At 41.7% G+C, this 19,883-nt stretch overlaps 1 protein-coding gene across 1 annotated transcript in view; it reads right to left on the reverse strand.

Annotated features, from left to right (window-relative positions):
- Nucleotides 1-627: 627 nt before the first annotated feature.
- Nucleotides 628-19,883, reverse strand: part of LOC106587094 (leucine zipper protein 2) — a 169,235-nt gene continuing 149,979 nt past the window's right edge. The window contains exons 10-12 of the mRNA XM_014175054.3: nt 16,730-16,837; nt 9,237-9,311; nt 628-862 (exon numbers count right to left, since the gene is read on the reverse strand). Of these exons, the coding sequence (XP_014030529.1) occupies nt 758-862; nt 9,237-9,311; nt 16,730-16,837 (288 nt within the window). The 3' untranslated portion in view covers nt 628-757. The remainder of the gene's footprint in view (nt 863-9,236; nt 9,312-16,729; nt 16,838-19,883) is intronic.

The raw sequence follows: 19,883 nt of genomic DNA on the forward strand, positions 1-19,883 counted from the left end.
AGTTCTTCTTCCTTCTATAGGTTAAAAATAGACCAGTCGATTCATTTTCTCCACAAATATCCATTTAATCTGCACACATTTACTGAAAATCACAGTTTATTGAAAGAACACAGAAAGGTCAAATAACACAAATAAATGTATCTAGGAGTAACTACTCAGTGCATGGCACATTCTCAGGGAGACGACTCATTGTGAGTCTTTGGCTCTTCACCTCTAGCGTGTTAAAGGCAGAAAGAGCTCTGAAATATTAAATGTTGAAAGAAGTTGGCCAGCCAACTTGAGAGCCTATATAGTTCAAAATATGGAGGAGAGAGTAAATTAACCTTGCTACAATGAGTGACAAACCATTTTTGTAAGTTTGGTGTTACAGCAGTTTTTGATAATGGGAGTACTTATATTACAGAATATCATGACCTTACCAGTGCAAAGGGATTTATTTAGAAATAACACACATTTACTGTAGAAAGTAGTGTCCTCGCTCTGACAAAAAAAAACTATGAACAATCATAAAACAAGTTACCAGTGCCATTGCTACCTTTAAAAGAAGTCTAGAATGCATGCCATTTTATTATGCAGGTTTTCAATCGAGAAAGTTCAAAGTTTGTTTTCGTCCAACAATTCTTGTGTCTCGTCTGCAAACAGTGTGTGTGTGTGTGTGTGTGTGTGTGTGTGTGTGTGTGTGCGTGTGTGTGTGCACAAGTATGTGCTCTGAAAAAGATCTCCAGATTTTCTGCATCGCCATTGATATCCCATCCATTCAGTTGTTTTTGTGTAGTTTTGTGTTTTTGCTGCCTCCCTCTACATCCTCCCTGTCATCTGAAGGCTTTGCATTAGATTTTCCATTCTGCGCTGCGGTCCTTTGCTGTTGACAATACAAAAGACAAGAATGTATAGCTCATAAACAACAGTGGCAGAGTAATAGTGAAACAATGGGCTACTGTGCAGAAACAATACTGGATTGATGACAGCAGTACTAAAAATACAGCAGTATTACAATCTTACTTCACACTCATGTTGATTAGCCTATCCCTTCTACTGTGAATATATACACTCCACACCCACTTACGGCTGGGACGATACCAGTGTCATGACGTTGCCCTCTTTGAGTACAGGGAGGACAGTTGACCCCCTCCCCCTTGCACCATCCCCCAACCTACCTCCCCCCACCCAGGCCCTGTGTGAAGGGGTGGTAAAATTCTAGAGGAGAATCTCTTGCCACATGGCCCAGTTGAGACACAGGAAATTCTTCCAACTCACAGAATTGGGGAACCGAACGACATTTATGTTCTGGAGAAGGTATAAAAGATTGGTGAAGAATCCAGCTACGAACTGGTCCGCTTGGTACAATTTTGTGATACTCAGAAGAGACAAAATAGCCATATTACCATAAAACTGTTTATATAATAGCCTCAGCTATGGGACTTGCATCCAAATGGTTGTATAAAATGTATTAATAAGGATAAAGCTATTTGGAATACGTTGAGATGCCATGTACTGATGTTAATGTGATAGAATGTATTTCTGTTCAAAGCATCGGCACACCCCCCCAGGGACATGGACAGGACAAGGCGTCATGTGACAAGCCTGTTCTATGTTCACGTATAAAACCCCACCCTGATTTACTTTCTTCAGACCAGCTTACCTCAGAAGAGAGAGCCAAGGTTTGACCACCCAATTCCTCTACTGAAAGTTACCTATACCACGTGGTTAAACTTTTAGACTATCGAGACCGACAGAATAAGAACAAGTCTGATATTAATTATTAGTCTGCAGCTAAGTAAATTATATCATTGAACGCGAAGACCAACGAAACATCCATTCTATAACGACATTAATGAATGTCGCTTTGAAAGATCCATTCTAACCGAGAGAGAGAGAGAGAGAGAGAGAACTCTCCAACAGAACGACTCTCCAACAAGGATCCCGACGACACACTGAGCGTAAATATATATTGATTGCAATTGTTCCCGAATGAGTGAGCGTTCATGTGCAAAGGGTTAGCATATCAATTGTTAATATTAATGAACTCTGTGTGCCTCCTAAGCTGCCCTTTATGACCCTTTGTTTAACAAGACACCAGCCATGCCTGTTTAGCCCACTAGGGCACATTACTCTACCAATTCTTTGTGACGATAATTACTGTTTGTATGCTTTCTGTGAATTACTTAGTTTAGTAAATAAATGATTTTAAGACAATTGATGTATGGATGACTTTAGTAAAGGCTGGATTCGTGCAGATACAACAACTTACGACGTTTGGAATGAGACTGGACGCGAGGTAAAATACACCATTTAAACCAGAAGATAATCGGCCTATACTATAATAGAATATAATATATAATGTTATAATATAGGAAAATTATATTAGGAAAATTATAACTTTGTAATCTGAATATTTTCCTTGGTGCCCCGATCTCCTAGTTAATTACAATTAAACGATTAATCAGTTTAATCGCGTGATAATAATTACAGGGAGTTAATTGATAAGCATGTCTTCAGTTTAATGGTGCCCCAAAGACACGACACCAGTATCACAATATTTTTTTTAGAAAACTTGAAGATGCCCATACACTTGTCCTTAAAAAGCTGCTGTAAGTAAATTATTGTGCGATTTATAACTACGTTTCTATCCACAGTTTTTATGCAAGTAAAGTCATACCGTATAAAAAAAATCATGACAGCTGTGATAGAAACAGGTAGTTTCGGGATACAATTTTATAAATGCTGACCAATAATTTGTTAGTTTGACATGGGGGGATTTTTTTGCATCGGTTCAATTAATTATGTGAGAAACGGTGGTGGAAACTCTTTAATTCGCAAATATTGATATAATAACTAGAGCTGAGCATTAACCAAAATTTATTTTTTAAAACAACTAATTGACCAACATCAGTTCAATTATTTTAATTCCATTTCATTATGGGGGTTTTTCTGAGCTGAATGCGCAGTTTCTCTAAAGATGAATTAGATCAAGCCCGAACTGTGCAATGTAGTAGGGGGTTGTAGTTTCCGAAAGGCCAATATTCAACATAGTTTTAGCGTAGAAAACATGGTAATTAATATCAATGACCATAATCTAATGCGCTCCTACTTGCCCAGTCTGTGTGGGCACGGAGACAGAGAGAAGAATGCATGATCGAGAAGGATAGAGAGCAGTTGCTTTGCGAGGTATCTGTACCTGAAAATACATCATCTAAAGTATTCCTTATTTACTTTGGGAACTAATAACATTTTGATTTTGTCAGACCGCATAGGCAGCAGCTCTATAAAGATGAGATGATGACTTGGGATGAAATAAAGTCAGCTAGCATCTGTTTAGTGTTAACCAATGTCACATTGCTGGATGCCTTGAAGCTTGCCGAGTTCTGCATGGCGTTGGGCCAGTAACCGAAAGGTTGCTAGATCGAATCCCTGAGCTGACAAGGTAAAAATCTGTCGTTCTGCCCCTGAACAAGGTAGTTAACCAACTGTTCCTAGGCCTCCATTGTAAAAAATAATTTATTCTTAACTGACTTGCCTAGTTAAATAAAGGTTAAAATAAAAAATAATAAAAAAAAAAATCACACTGTCAGTGGCCAAGCCTTTCATTGCCTGAAGTAAAGCCAATACAAACAAACAACAGATACTAGTTAAATAAAGGTAAAAATATATATACACTGCTCAAAAAAATAAAGGGAACACTTAAACAACACATCCTAGATCTGAATGAAGGAAATAATCTTATTAAATACTTTTTTCTTTACATAGTTGAATGTGCTGACAACAAAATCACACAAAAATAATCAATGGAAATCCAATTTATCAACCCATGGAGGTCTGGATTTGGAGTCACACTCAAAATTAAAGTGGAAAACCACACTACAGGCTGATCTAACTTTGATGTAATGTCCTTAAAACAAGTCAAAATGAGGCTCTGTAGTGTGTGTGGCCTCCACGTGCCTGTATGACCTCCCTACAACGCCTGGGCATGCTCCTGATGAGGTGGCGGATGGTCTCCTGAGGGATCTCCTCCCAGACCTGGACTAAAGCATCCACCAACTCCTGGACAGTCTGTGGTGCAACGTAGCGTTGGTGGATGGAGCGAGACATGATGTCCCAGATGTGCTCAATTGGATTCAGGTCTGGGGAACGGGCGGGCCAGTCCATAGCATCAATGCCTTCCTCTTGCAGGAACTGCTGACACACTCCAGCCACATGAGGTCTAGCATTGTCTTGCATTAGGAGGAACCCAGGGCCAACCGCACCAGCATATGGTCTCACAAGGGTTCTGAGGATCTCATCTCGGTACCTAATGGCAGTCAGGCTACCTCTGGCGAGCACATGGAGGGCTGTGCGGCCCCCCAAGGAAATGCCACCCCACACCATGACTGACCCACCGCCAAACCAGTCATGCTGGAGGATGTTGCAGGCAGCAGAACGTTCTCCACGGCGTCTCCAGACTCTGTCACATCTGTCACGTGCTCAGTGTGAACCTGCTTTCATCTGTGAAGAGCACAGGGCGCCAGTGGCGAATTTGCCAATCTTGGTGTTCTCTGGCAAATGCCAAACGTTCTGCATGGTGTTGGGCTGTAAGCACAACCCCCACCTGTGGACGTCGGGCCCTCATACCACCCTCATGGAGTCTGTTTCTGACCGTTTGAGCAGACACATGCACATTTGTGGCCTGCTGGAGGTCATTTTGCAGGGCTCTGGCAGTGCTCCTCCTGCTCCTCCTTGCACAAAGGAGCAGGTAGCGGTCCTGCTGCTGGGTTGTTGCCCTCCTACGGCCTCCTCCACGTCTCCTGATGTACTGGCCTGTCTCCTGGTAGCGCCTCCATGCTCTGGACACTACAATGACAGACACAGCAAACCTTCTTGCCACAGCTCGCATTGATGTGCCATCCTGGATGAGCTGCACTACCTGAGCCACTTGTATGGGTTGTAGACTCCGTCTCATGCTACCACTAGAGTGAAAGCACCGCCAGCATTCAAAAGTGACCAAAACATCAGCCAGGAAGCATAGGAACTGAGAAGTGGTCTATGGTCACCACCTGCAGAACCACTCCTTTATTGGGGGTGTCTTGCTTATTGCCTATAATTTCCACCTGTTGTCTATTCCATTTGTACAACAGCATGTGAAATTTATTGTCAATCAGTGTTGCTTCCTAAGTGGACAGTTTGATTTCACAGAAGTGTGATTGACTTGGAGTTACATTGTGTTGTTTAAGTGTTCCCTTTATTTTTTTGAGCAGTATATATATTTTTAAATCACACTCTGTCAGTGGCCAAGCCTTTCATTGCCTGAAGTAAAGCTGATACAAACAATCAACAGATACCTGTAGAGATGTAGGATCTTAATTTGATCACCCTGTTGCAGTGTATTTGAGGTTTAAAAAGGGTTCTGAAGTTTGTAATTTACAAATTTTTCACTTACGAAACATGTATCAACCACTACAAAAATGTACATTCCTTTTAATCCACACAATAATTCACATTTCCTGTTGCTGCAGGATCATTTTCCTGCTGTAGCAAACTGGCAAAAATTAAATCAAATAAAATGGTATTTGTCACATTTTTCGTAAACAACAGGTGTAGACTAACAGTGAAATGTTTACTTAAGGGCCCTTCCCAAAAATGTGAGAGAAAAATCTATAAAAATAATAACACAAAGAATAAATAAATAAGAAGTAAAGATAACTTAGATATATACACAGGGTACCAGAACCGAGTCGATGTACAGGGGTACAAAGTAATTGAGGTAGATAGGTCCATATAGGTAGGGGTAAAGTGACTAGGCAACAGGATAGATAATAAACAGTAGCAGAGAGTTAGTGCAAAGAGGGTCAATGTAGATCTGGGTAGTCTGGGTAGCTATTTGGTTAACTATTTAGTAGTCTCATGGCTTGGGGGTAGAAACTGTTCAGGGTCCTGTTGGTTCCAGACTTGGTGCATCGGTACCGCTTGCTGTGCGGTAGCAGAGAGAACAGTCTGACTTGGGTGGCTGGAGTCTTTGACAATTTTTAGGGCTTTCCTCTGACACTGCCTGGTATAGAGGTCCTGGATGGCAGGAAGCTCGGCCCCAGTGATGTACTGGGCCGTACGCACTACCTTCTATAACGCCTTGCGGTTGGATGCCAAGCAGCTGCCATACAAATCCGTGATACAGCCAGTCAAGATTCTCTTAATGGTGCACTGTAGAGCCTTTTGAGGCTCTGAGGGCCAATGATAAATCTTTTCAGCCTCCTGTGGGGGAAGAGGCATTTACATGGCTTCTTTACACCTGTGTTGGTGTGTGGACCATGTTAATTCCTTAGTGATGTGGACACCGAGGAACTTGAAGGTCTAAACACGCTCCACTACAGCCTCGTCAATGTAGATGGGGGTGTGCTCGGACCTCCGTTTCCTGTAGTCCACGATCAGTTCCTTTGTTTTGCTGACCACACTGCCAGGTCTCTGACCTCCTCTCTATAGGCGGTCTCATCGTTGTTGATGATCAGGCCTACCAACGTCATGTCATCAGCACCCTTGACGGGCCCCCGTGTTAAGGATCAGCATGGTGGATGTGTTGTTGCCTACACTACACCTGAGATGCGGCCCATCAGTATTCAGTCCCAGGGTCCTGAGCTTAGTGATGAGCTTAGAGGGCACTATGGTGTTGAACTCTGAGCTGTAGTCAATAAACAGCATTCTCACATAGATGTTTCTCTTGTTAATGTTGGAGAGGGCAGTGTGGAGTGCAATAAAGATTGCGTCATCTGTGGATCCGTTAGGGCGGTATGCGAATTGGAGTGGGATGATGGTGTTGATGTGAGCCATGACCAGCCTTTCAAAGCATTTCATGACTACAGATGTGAGTGCTACGGGTTACCTTGGCATTCCTGGGCACAGGGACTATGGTGTTCTGCTTGAAACATGTACTGTAGGTATTACGGAACCGGTCAGGGAGATGTTGAAAATGTCAGTGAAGACACCTGCCAGCTGGTCAGCGTATGCTCTGAGTACATGTCCTGGTAATCTGTCTGGTCCCGCAGCCTTGTGAATGTTAATCTGTTTAACACACATTGGCTACGGTGAGCGAGATCAGAGAGTCATCTGGAACTGCTGTTGCTCTCATGCATGGTTCAGTGTTGCTTACCTCGAAGCGAGCATAGAAGGCATTTTGCTCATCTGGTAGGCTCAAGTCACCGGGCAGCTCATGGCCGGGTTTTTTTGGTAATCTGTGGTAGTTTGCAAGCCCTGCCACATCTGACGAGCATCAGATCCGGCGTAGTAGAATTAGATCTTAGTCCTTTATTGACAATTTGCATGTTTGATGGCTCGTCGGAGATTGTAGCAGGATTTCTTATAAGCGTCCTGATTAATGTCCCGCTCCTTGAAAGTGGCAGCTCTAGCCTTTAGCTCAGTGCTGATGTTGCCTGTAATCCATGGCTTTTGGTTAGGATATGTACGTACGGTCACTGTCGGACGACTTCGTCGATGCACTTATTAATGAAGCCGGTGACTGATGTGGTAAACTCCTCAATGCTATCGGATGAATCCCGGAACATATTCAAGTCTGTGTGTGCGAAACAGTCCTGTAGCTTAGCATCCTCTTCATCGGACCACTTCCGTATTGAGCATGCCACTGGTACTTCCTGTTACAGTTTTTGCTGGTAAGCAGGAATCAGGAGTACAGCTTTATCGTCAGATTTGCCAAAGGGAGGGCCTTTAGTGCGTTTCTGTGTGTATAGTAAAGGTGATATCGAGTTTTGGTGCCTCTAGTTGCACAGGTGACATGCTGGTAAAAATTAGGTAAGACGGATTTCAGTTTCCCTGCATTAAAATCACCGGCCACGAGAAGCGCCGCCTCTGGATGTGTCCTTGTTCAGACACGACTCTGAGAAACATAGGATAGTCTTGAATGGAGCTCTTCCAGTTTGTTCTCTAGTGATTGTACATTGGCCGACAAAACAGAGGGCATGGCAGTCTAGATGCTCACCGAGGTAGTTTAATTATGATGCCACCTCGCTTACCTCTCTTTCGCCACCGCTTCCTCTTTTCAAGACCTGGATGATCAGGGCCTGGTCCGGGGTAAACATAACGTCCAGAGCTGCTGACTTATTGAATTAGAAATCTTCCTTCAAATTGAGGTTAGTGATTGCTGTTCTGTTTCCAGAAGCTGTTTTCAGTCATAGGAAATTATGGCAAAGAAATTTAAGATCAGCATAAAAAAAACACATAAAATAGCAGAATTAGTCAGGAGCTCATAAGACGGCAGCTATCCACTGCAGCGCCATCTCAGCAATCACAGAGCCATCTCAGCCAAATTAAGATCCTACATCTTTAGGCTACATTTATCCTGCCAGCTTTAGTGACGAACAAACTAAAATCAGTCTATCAAGCAAAACACACCCTGAAAGAAATATACATTTAAGAAAAGAAAAAAAAAAAAAATAGTTGTTATTCTCAGTCTTTTTGAATGGTGACTACCCAACATGGCAGTGGAATTTAGGGTGACTTAAGGTCTCTTTCGCTCCCTCAGTCAGGCTGTTTAGTATCACATGCTCTGGGTGGCTGGCTACCACATGGCCCTATCAGTGAGGGATCAGCCCCTTTGTGAGCACCTCTCCATTTTTATTAGTCAATCTGACAATGACCACAGGAGGGAGAAAGCACTGGGTCTTCGCTTTTCCAAAGCTTGCCTGTGACCTAATAATATTGTCACTTCCATTCTATTTAACCTTTTCTCGTCCCAGGTTAGTCTCTATTGTAATATAATCTCTTTTACCAGGGACCCTGGTAACAGAGATCATACTGTAGGTAAGGTATAGGTATAGACATTTCCCCTGAAAATGGTTACAGAATTGATGGTAGCTGAACATATTTAAGCATGACAGAGATGGAGAAATCCCACTTAAAATGCATGGCAGCGGCTCAGTTACACAGTGTAACACTACATTGCAATGGGATCTGTAGTTGCTATACCATCTGCCACATTCAAACAGGCGTGACACTGTTTCCTTATGATTGAGCGAGCCAGGCTTGGATTAGTTTGGCAGAGTGCAATACAATCAATATAATAGTTCAGTAGATTGTGGTGGCATTTGCTGTAACAATATGTATGTACATGCAATGTATTCATTTCACCATAATATCCCACACAGTGCACATTGTCACATGTGGTTTAAGAGAAATTAGAAAATTCACATGGGGAGAAATGTAAGAGGCACCTTGTAGAATGGGTATTATGTTATGTACATAAACATTTAAATGCTAACCTGCTGTTCAAGTAGCTTTTTACTGTCGGGAGAGGATTCTGTCTCCGTCTGGTTTTGGAAGCAATCCCCGCCAATCTGTTGTGAGACAAAGAAACACAAACTTCAATGTATTTATTTATGTGACTGGGACAGTGCACATTAATCAAAATGTCAGTGTAAATCTATGTAAATGTCCCAGAGTTAGCTAAACAGATAATTTCATCCTAACTTCATAAGGCCTGATCAAACAAGCTGGTCTAATGAAAATGCATGAGATGAAAATAACTATTTTACTAAAGATTAAAACAATTTTCACTGTGTGTGTCCATGCATTCATGCGTAAAAGTCATACAAGGACATCATTAGCGCCAGCGTGATCATTTCAAAGACAAAACTTGAATATACAGAGGTGGGATCCAGGTCTCTCACAACTTGTATCCTTTCATTGTTGGATGAAAGTAGAATCCAACATTTCCCTTTGAACAGATCTACTTTACTTGTTACACCTACAGTGCTGTACTGTGGCTAAACTACCACAGATAATATAAAGACATACACATCAATCTCTGTTTCTACCCTCCAGTGTGGGTCCTGGCAAATAGTATTTAATGATGTTGTGACTGCCCCATCGTCTTTGCTTTCGTGGACAGTTACCATAGAATTCATATAGCTCAGTGGCAGTTACAGTTGAAGTCGGAAGTTTACATACACCTAGGTTGGAGTCATTAAAACTCGTTTTTCAACCACTCCACAAATTTCTTGTTAACAAACTATAGTTTTGGCAAGTCGTTTAAGACATCTACTTTGTGCATGACACGACAATTTTCCAATAATTGTTTACAGACAGATTATTTCACTTATAATTCAGTGTATCACAATTCCAGTGGGTCAGAAGTTTACATACACTAAGTTGACTGTGCCTTTAAACAGCTTGGAAAATTCCAGAAAATTATGTAATGGCTTTAGAAGCTTCTGATGCACTTCACAAAATAGATGGCATCATGAGGGAGGAAAATTGTGGATATATTGAAGCAACATCTCAAGACATCAGTCAGGAAGTTAAAGCTTGGTCGCAAATGGTCTTCCAAATGGACAATGACCCCAAGCATACTTCCAAAGTTGTGGCAAAATGGCTTAAGGACAACAAAGTCAAGGTATTGGAGTGGCCATCACAAAGCCCTGGCCTCAATCCTATAGAACATTTGTGGAACTGAAAAAGCGTGTGCGAGCAAGGAGGCCTACAAACCTGACTCAGTTACAGCAGCTCTGTCAGGAGGAATGGGCCAAAATTCACCCAACTTATTGTGGGAAGCTACCCGAAACGTTTGACCCAAGTTAAACAATTTAAACATTCTTAAAATAAAGTGGTGATCCTAACTGACCTAAGACAGGGAATTTTTACAAGGATTAAATGTCAGGAATTGTAAAAAACTGAGTTTAAATGTAGTTGGCCAAGGTCTATGTAAACTTCTGACTTCAACTGTACATTTCCTAAGAGTCACTCCTCAGTTTACACAAATGTTTCAGCAACATTTAGCTAGGGCTCTATCATTATGGGGACCATTAGCAAGATTTGGTTGGGGGCCTCCTGACCTTGCAGGAGAAACATGTTAATGGCCTACCAGCTTGGTGGCGGAGAGAAAAAAATGCAGCTTTAATGTTAATGTCCTGCAATTCTACACATTTTAACATGGGGCGTAGAGATAATGTTGCAGTTTTAGAGCACATTTTCTGCAATTCTACTCATTGTTACATGGGCCAGAGAGAATATTTAGTCGTTTTAAAATACATTTAATGCAATTTTACTTATTTTTGCCATGGGCGGAGAGAAAACGTTGCAATTTTTAAGCAAATTTGCTGAAATTCTACACATTTTGCAAAGGGGTGGAGAGAAAACATTGCAGTTTTAAGCAAATGTCTTGCAGTTTTACAAATTTGCCATGGGATGAAGATAGAATGTTACAGTTTTATAGCAAATTTCCTGCAATTCTACAAATTTTCCCATGACATGCCATGTTAATATGCTACACGTATCTGAGTATGCATGCCTTGCATGCCCAGTCAGTAATTTGGCCATGATTACTACAAGGTTTAGATACCTGGCTAGATTAATTTACCTAGCAATCTATAAAATGCTAGTTGACATGGGCTAATTGTTATGTCAGTCACTGTTGATGCACTACCAAATGTCAAAATTACACCTTCTAGAACTTGGGACCAATGTTCCCTCAAATGTTTTCTGTCACTGAGCAAATTTCAGATCTGCAGAGTGCAAAGTTGAACATTGTGAAAATTCTGTGCAACTTCCGGCGTGACTTTACTGTGAACACTGACGCTGTACCTGCTTTAATTTACTGTTTTAACAGCGGCCAAGTAGGCTAATCTGGCTATTTGATCATAATGTAGGCCTACCAGAGTGGCCTACCATAAAAAACTATGGAGAAAATGCATCACATAACATTTTAACATGGAAATAGCGGTACTATCTTTCAGCCTACAGCCAATGTGTGTGTTCAATGAGACTTTTGAAACAAACATGCAGGGCTTGACATTAACCTGTTTATCCACAAGGAGGTGACTGAACATTTTGTTGTGTTGATAGATGCACTTCACAAAATAAAATTAATTATTATTCTCATATCATTATTAGAGAGAATCAGACAAAACAGCTACCCTCTGCCTATTGGCTACTTAGCCTATTCAAGCCTGTCTCAAAATACAACACTGCCCCCTTTTATTTTTTTACTCATCCCAATTTCGATCTTGTCTCATTGCTGCAACACCCCAACGGGCTCGGGAGAGGCAAAGGTCGAGTCATGCATCCTCCGAAACATGACCCACAAAACCGCGCTTCTTAACACCCGCCCGCTTTACCCGGAAGCCAGCTGCACCAATGTGTCGGAGGAAACACAGTTCAATTGACTACCACAGGCAGCCTGCAAGCGCCCGGCTCGCCACAAGGTGTCACTAGAGCGCGATGAGACAAGTAAAGCCCCCCATGGCCAAACCCTCCCCTAACCCAGACGACGCTGGGTCAATTGTGCGCTGCCCTATGTGACTCGTGGTCACATCAGGTTGTGACAGAAATGTGCGCACGTGGCTCCATGCAGCTCTCGCTTTAGGGGGGTGCATTTGCAGATACAGTACAACCTTATGACTCTGAAATGTCAATCTGGGTTCAGAATGTACAGATTATTTCAATAGAAAAGTACAGACATTTATTATTACATAAAGATAATACTCTTCCTTCTTTCTAATCACATCATCAAATATATTAATTAATGTTCATCACACATTTGTTAACGCGAAAGTTCCCTAAAATGACAAATGCTCTATATCCTATGGATGGATATCTAGCAACATTGCTAAAGCTTGTGTCCGTAAAATGTATATCGGTTCAGAACTTTTGTGATACAGCGCAGTTAAAAATATATGGCAAATAAAAATCTAACTGGATCATCTTTAGAGATACCGTAGAGGGAGGGGTTGAGGGTAGCTGAAGGACGGGATTAAAAACAAACAAAATATAACTATTGTAAAATACATTGTGTCCGTAAAATGTATATTGTATGTATAAGATGGAAGTAGAAGCCCAAGTGTTGTTGTCAATTAGTTTACTCCAATTAGGGGAGGGGTGGTAAGGTTAAGATAAAATAATAACGGAAAACATATCTTTTTTAATATACAGTACCAGTCAAAAGTTTGGACAGACATACTCATTCCAGGGTTTTTCTTTATTTTTACTATTTTTTACATTGTAGAATAATAGTGAAGACATCAAAACTATGAATTGACATATATGGAATCATGCAGTAACCAAAAAAGTGTTAAACAAATTAAAATATATTTTATATTTGAGATTCTTCAAAGTAGACACCCTTTGCCTTGATGACAGCTTTGCACACTCTTGGCATTCACTCAACCAGCTTCATGAGGTAGTTACCTGAAAGAAATAAACATTTCTTAGGTGTGCCTTGTTAAAAGTTAATTTGTGGAATTTCTTTGAGTAAATCAGTTGTGTTGTGACAAGGTAGGGGTGGTATACAGAAGATAACCTTATTTTGTAAAAGACCAGTCCATATTATGGCAAGAACAGCTCAAATAAGCAAAGAGAAACGACAGTCAATCATTACCTTAAGACATGAAGGTCAGTCAATCCGGATAATTTCAACAACTTTAAACGTTTCTTCAAGTGCAGTCGCAAAAACCATCAAGCACTATGATGAAACTGGCTCTCATGAGGGCCGCCACAGGAAAGGAATACCCAGAGTTACCTCTGCTGCATAAGATAAGTTCAGTAGAGTTACCAGCCTCAGAAATTGCAGCCCAAATAAATGCTTCAGAGTTCAAGTAACAGACCCATCTCAACATTAACTGTTCAGAGGAGACTGCGTGAATCAGGCCTTCATGGTCGAATTGCTGCAAAGAAGGTCCCCAAGAAAACAGTGGCCTCCATCATTCTTAAATGGATGAAGTTTGGAACCACCAAGACTCTTTCTCAGCTGGCCACCTGGACAAACTGAGCAATTGGTGGAGAAGGGCCTTGGTCAGGGAGGTGACCAAGAACCCGATGGTCACTCTGAAGGAGCTCCAGAGTTCCTCTGTGGAGATGGGAGAATCTTCCAGAAGGACAACCATCTCTGCAGCACTCCACCTGTCATAATCCGTGTATGTAGGTGGCAGGGAAGTCAGGTGCAGGAGAAACCAGAGTGGTTTAAAAAATGGAGTATTTATTAACAAAAAACTAACTCCAAAACCAACGTAGAAAAATAATCCGGGTAAACAAATAACCCGTCGCACACCGATACATAAACAACACGTACATAACATAACAAACAATCACCGACAAGGATATGAGGGGAAACAGAGGGTTAAATACACAACATGTAATTACTGGGATAAGAAACAGGTGTGTAAGGAGACAGACAGACAAAACCAATGGAAAATGAAAAACGGATCAATGGTGGCTAGAAGACCGGTGATGTCAATCGCCGAGCACCACCCGAACAAGGAGGGGCATCAACTTCGGTAGAAGTCGTGACACCACCAATCAGGCCTTTATACTAGACTGGCCAGACGGAAGCCACTGCTCAGTAAAAGGCACATGACAGCCCGCTTGGAGATTGCCAAAAGGCACCTAAAGACTCTCAGACCATGAGAACCAAAGATTCTCTGGTCTGATGAAACCAAGATTGAACTCTTTGGCCTGAATGCAAGCGTCACGTCTGGAGGAAACCTGGCAGCATCCCTACGGTGAAGCATGGTGGTGGCAGCATCATGCTGTGGGGATGTTTTTCAGCGGCAGGGACTGGTAGACCAGTCAGAATCGAGAGAAAGATGAATGGGAGAAAGTACAGAGAGATCCTTGATGAGAGCACTCAGGACCTCAGACTGGGGCAAAGGTTCACATTCCAACAGGACAACAACCCTACGCACACAGCCAAGACAACACAACACAGGAGTGGCTTTGGGACAAGTCTCTGAATGTCCTTGAGTGGCCCAGCCAGAGCCCGGACTTGAACCCGATCTAACATCTCTGGAGAGACCTGAAAATAGCTGTACAGCGTTGCTCCTCATCCAACCTGACAGAGCTTGAGAGGATCTGCAGAGAAGAATGGCAGAAACTCCCCAAATACAGTTGTGCCAAGCTTGTAGCGTCCTACCCAAGAAGACTGTAATCACTGCCAAAGGTGCTTCAACAAAGTACTGAGTAAATGGTCTTTATAGTTATGTAAATGTGATATTTCAGATTTTTACTTTTAATAACATGTTTTTCTTTTGTCATGATGGGGTATTGTGTGCAGATTGATGAGGGATTTGTTTTTAATCCATTTTAGAATAAGGCTGCCATGTAACAAAATGTGGAAGAAGTCAAGGGGACTGAATACTTTCCGAATGCATTGTAGGACCGAATCCAGGTGGTCGGTCACAAATGAGATCCCCAGAAAAGACACAAGGGGATAGAAGGTTATGTGACATTGAATTTCACCTAATATATATATATACATACACCTCTAGGAACTATACTGCATATGCCTATTTCTTCACAGTAAATAACCTTAAATAAGACCTAATAACATAACACCTACAGAACATGTTTTGGCTGAAGCCGGTCAGTAAAACCAATTATTCTAGTCTTCTGGTCTTTTTTTCGATTCTCAAATAGCTGATATGTCTCTAACACTAGCCTGACCAACTATACCAGCCAACACAACTGTCCACTGAAGCTGATTAGGTTAGTACAAATACATCTTACGACATTACCTGTGTGCAGAGCTTTGAGCACTCCGGAAAACACTCATCGCTTCACTGAAAACATCACAGAATTTGTTGAGTTAATTGTCTGTTTGGATAAACATGATGTGCAAAAATGTTTATTGCTCTAGGCATCTTTTGCTGTTAAACTATGTTGGAATGCATGTTCTTAAACTCAAACTTTGACTGGCTAGAAGGATCCTAAAAAGAGATTATAGTTGTTTCATAACACCATTTTGCAATCCCCAAGCTCATTAATTGTGTATGATACAGGACTATTAAAAGTGCTAAGGGTGGTTGGTGAAGCTGCCTATAAAGAGGAGATTTAAGGATGGCAGTAAAACAATTTCTAAATGTGCACATTGTAAGTGAACACATGGTAACACTCGCGCGCGCCCACACACAGATGATGCCTTATAAATGCATTTATCATGCCTTGATGTATACTTATAGCGCATTATAACAGTTTCTGTCAACTGTCATAACTCATTTCTAATCTCTCTCCATCTCATCTAATCATGCAGTGGAAGACACGTAGAACTTGAGGGTGTCCTTGGGGGACAGGTCTCTTTGCAGCAGGATTTCCCCTTTTACGGTGCCGCCAAAATGATATCATCAATAACACGACAGGAGCGAACATTGTTTTTGGCACGGATTCATTACGGGACTATCTTTTTGACACGTTTCTCCATAGAGGGTAATTTTCTGTCTGGAAAGGATCCCTCTGGACAGTGCACTGTCTCTCCCCAGCGTCCCCCCGCCTCATTTCTGTCATGGTTATTGATAACCACATGTCAAGAAGAACCTTCCTCCCTGGAACTGTCCCTTCCCTGCCGCCCAATCCAATAGAGTTGGGCAGTCATATTCGGCTTCCTTGTCCAGGCATCATAAACATACATACAATGCAGACCGTGAGATCCCATTTGTCTATCCACTTGTATCTTCAGCGAAACGTGCAAGTGGCCGGCTGTGTATTTCTGACTTCTTGAATATACAAAATGTTACAACATTATGATTTTTCTCCAGTTTCTCCAATGACATTGAAAGCCTGCCCCGAGCCTCACAGACTAGTCTTTGATTGACCCAGATCCTGTGATCTGAAATTAGCCGCAGTGGCGGTGTAACACTGTGAAACGGAAAGGCGTTTTGGGGTAAAAGACTGAAAGATTAAAATGAATTTAATGAACAGATGAAGCTGCTGGATTGGGGCCTGAGGGTCACAAATAGGCTATTACAATTTAATTAGTCCAAAGGCTCACCTTTTCCATCTGGCAGTCCTTGACTCCGGGATTACTTTCTCTCCTCATTACCCCAATGTTCGCAGGCGATTTACTGGCTGTGATGATTCTCTGAACTTTTGGGATATCCTTCGAGAAAGAAGTGCGGGAGAGAAAAATGAGTTGTTTAGGAATTCTAAATATGGAAGGTGGAACATGACAGGTATGGGTAAGGTTTGTATAAGCCATGACACATAGTGCAGCTCTGTAGAAATAGACCATGACAAGAGATTTGGTCCTGAGGTGCATTTAAAGCGGTTTGTTTTTCATTGAACTGGACAGCCCGGTGTATTTTATTTTGCTTATACCACAGCTACTTTCCATAGAGAAAAATACAGATTTTTTATTAGATATGTGTTCACTTCATAAAAAGGTATTTTGAATTTGCCTCTTGTAGTGACCTATTTAAATGGACGTCCTATGTATTATTTCAGTGCTTTTTGACAGTATCCATAAGGGCCAGGACAATTCTATTGAACGGCGATGGGGTATGAGTGCCTGATGAAATGGTTTTCTGCGCCCAACGGTCCTGCTACTCAAGGAACACAAGAGATGCCATGTCATTAGAAATTCATGCATGGATGGTTGTTCTGTTCTCTGAACAGTTCTCACAGCACAGAGATCTGACCTGAAATATGAACAAAAACAACGATAACATTTCAAATAGCAGAAATATGCAAATTGCAGAGATCTTACCCAAATCAACCAAAACATTTAACATAGTTTTCTGAATACTTCACTCCGTGCACACTTCCCTTTCAATCTGCATTAAGTATTCCTGTCCATCTCATGGACTTTGTTAAAAGAGAGATTTAAACTCATTCAAATGAACGTTGCATATTTTAAGAGATCCAATGTGTTCTGGCCATAGCAATACTTCTCTACACTGTAAAAAATACAAAAAAATAAACTCACTGTTTACCCCCGCAACTGATTTCATCTGGAGAAGCCATCAACAAGTCAAAAGGGAAGTTCAGAGAGGAAGCCAGCAAATAAAGATCCGATTTCCCCCCCCCCCCCCCCCCCCTCCGGCAGTAAATTACTGCCCCAAGCATTCCACAGAATCCACATTCCACACATCATCTCCCATTACTTTGATGAAAATTGCATGCTATCACCACCACAAGACTTGGCTTCCTCCCTAGGCCTGTTAAATATGAAGAGACTTTCACCCTGATCTTGCTGATCCCGGCAACCTCTCACTAATGAATCTTTCACCGGCAGGGGATTGTGTCTGCAGCCGAATACTGGAGTCTTATCTAGTAATGGTTGTTTAGTGGAGCTTAAGGCCCATTATGTTAGGAACTCAAATACCAAGCATAATGTTGAGAGGGTAGCTGGTGCACACAAATATCCCAGATCTTAACCACTTTGGAATCCAAAGACAGCAAGAGGGCGTTAGCATAAGAGTGCTTGCATAAGCGTTATATTTTGTAAAGCTGTAGAGAAAATAATGGTAGGCTTTTAAACCTTTCTCATTTCAATGATGTAACATTATATTGTTTTCTGTGCAAAATAATTGCCTTTTGATCACAGACAATAATGGCCCTCGTCGGGCTAGACAGGCATACTAACAAACATCAGCATGTCCAACAGAATGTGTTTAGTAGCTATTCATTTCTATGAAATACCTAATAGATAACCAAATATGCAACGGAAACCGGGCCATGAAAGGGCTGATGGAATACATTTGATTACATTTGTAAGAGGCCCGGCTTGCCTTTAGCATATTGAGTCCTTTCGAGTTCTCCTCGCGGAAAAGGAGGAAACACTGCATGGCGAATCGACAAGCGAAATGTGGGGTGGTGTTACGGTTGTCAGTGGTCCCCATTTTTTGGCCATCTTTGACAGTGATTTATATTACACGTCGGCCCCTTCACATTGAACAGACAGTGACAACAGATGGGGAGGACTAGTCATCTTTACAGGGAGGAGAACCATCTTTGATTCACGCCGCAGACAGTATCCGTGGATATAGCAGCGGATGGCCAAAGTGACTGCGCAGGATGGAGTGCAGCTATGTGTATGCTAATCAAGTGAGAAGTAAAATCTTGATTTGCATAAGCAGATCAGATCCCTTGCTACCTATACATATGTTTTCCCTCTGTCGTCTTTCCTTTTGTCAGATCCGCTACCCTCCTTCACACCCGACCCGCAACCCCCGCTTGGAACATGAGATGAGGCCCAGCACAATTCACTCACATCGGCTGTAATGGAGTCATCTTCTGCCGTTGTGAACATTGACTATAGTTTATATAGGTAATGTTGTCAGTCTGCTGTAGAAGGATTGTTCTACTCAGTTATATCACCAGCTGGGTGTTCTGTGTGCAAGGAGTTTTGAATATTTGTTTTATTTCCTGGCCATTACATTTCTTGTTTTATGTGGTACTTCCGTATGGAGGGGTTATTGGAGCGTTCTCTGAAAGAGCTGTAAAGTCCTCTGGGTGGCACATAGCTAATGTCAAGGCTCTTAGCTTGACACCCAACACACGAGAGGCAGAATGACTTCTGACTGCGTCAGGGAGAAAAGCCTCTTAGAAACAGGATTGCTCACTAGGATCAGGGCCGATAAGAAACTACAACACAGCTGTGATTGACTTTGATATTCTGATTTTGATATGACTGCAGTAGTTGACTGATATAACCTGTGATTAGGTCCAACATGACTTTGAGCAGCGTATAAATAAAGTGAATGGGGTGTAGTTCAGAACAGATGAATGTGATGGAAGAATTGAGCTCAATTTCGGGTTTCATGTGAAAAAGGCCATACATCTTTTTATTTTTTTAAATCAGTGCCCTCAAAGGGTTCATCCTCTTTGCAACGCTGCTGACAAACTTTGCTACATAACCTTGGGCAGAGCAATGATTTATTTATTTATTTATTTATACTCTTTATAAGGTAAATCACTTTTCTATTTACTGTGGAAAGCTACTAATGATAAGCTACCAATGATCTAGAAACCTACTTCATTGCAATTCATATTTCTTTTTCGTATCATCCATTTTTGGGTGGGTGGAGGATGTTAGGCCTATATCTTGTGACAGTACTTACCCAACTAATCAGAGTGACAGCCAGGTGTCAGTATAACAAATCAGCTGTCAATCCTGTACGCTAGTTGCTAATAGCGCCCCTCAA

Source organism: Salmo salar, chromosome 26 (genome assembly GCF_965601325.2).
Source record: "Salmo salar chromosome 26, fSalSal1, whole genome shotgun sequence".
Lineage (NCBI taxonomy): Eukaryota > Metazoa > Chordata > Actinopteri > Salmoniformes > Salmonidae > Salmo > Salmo salar.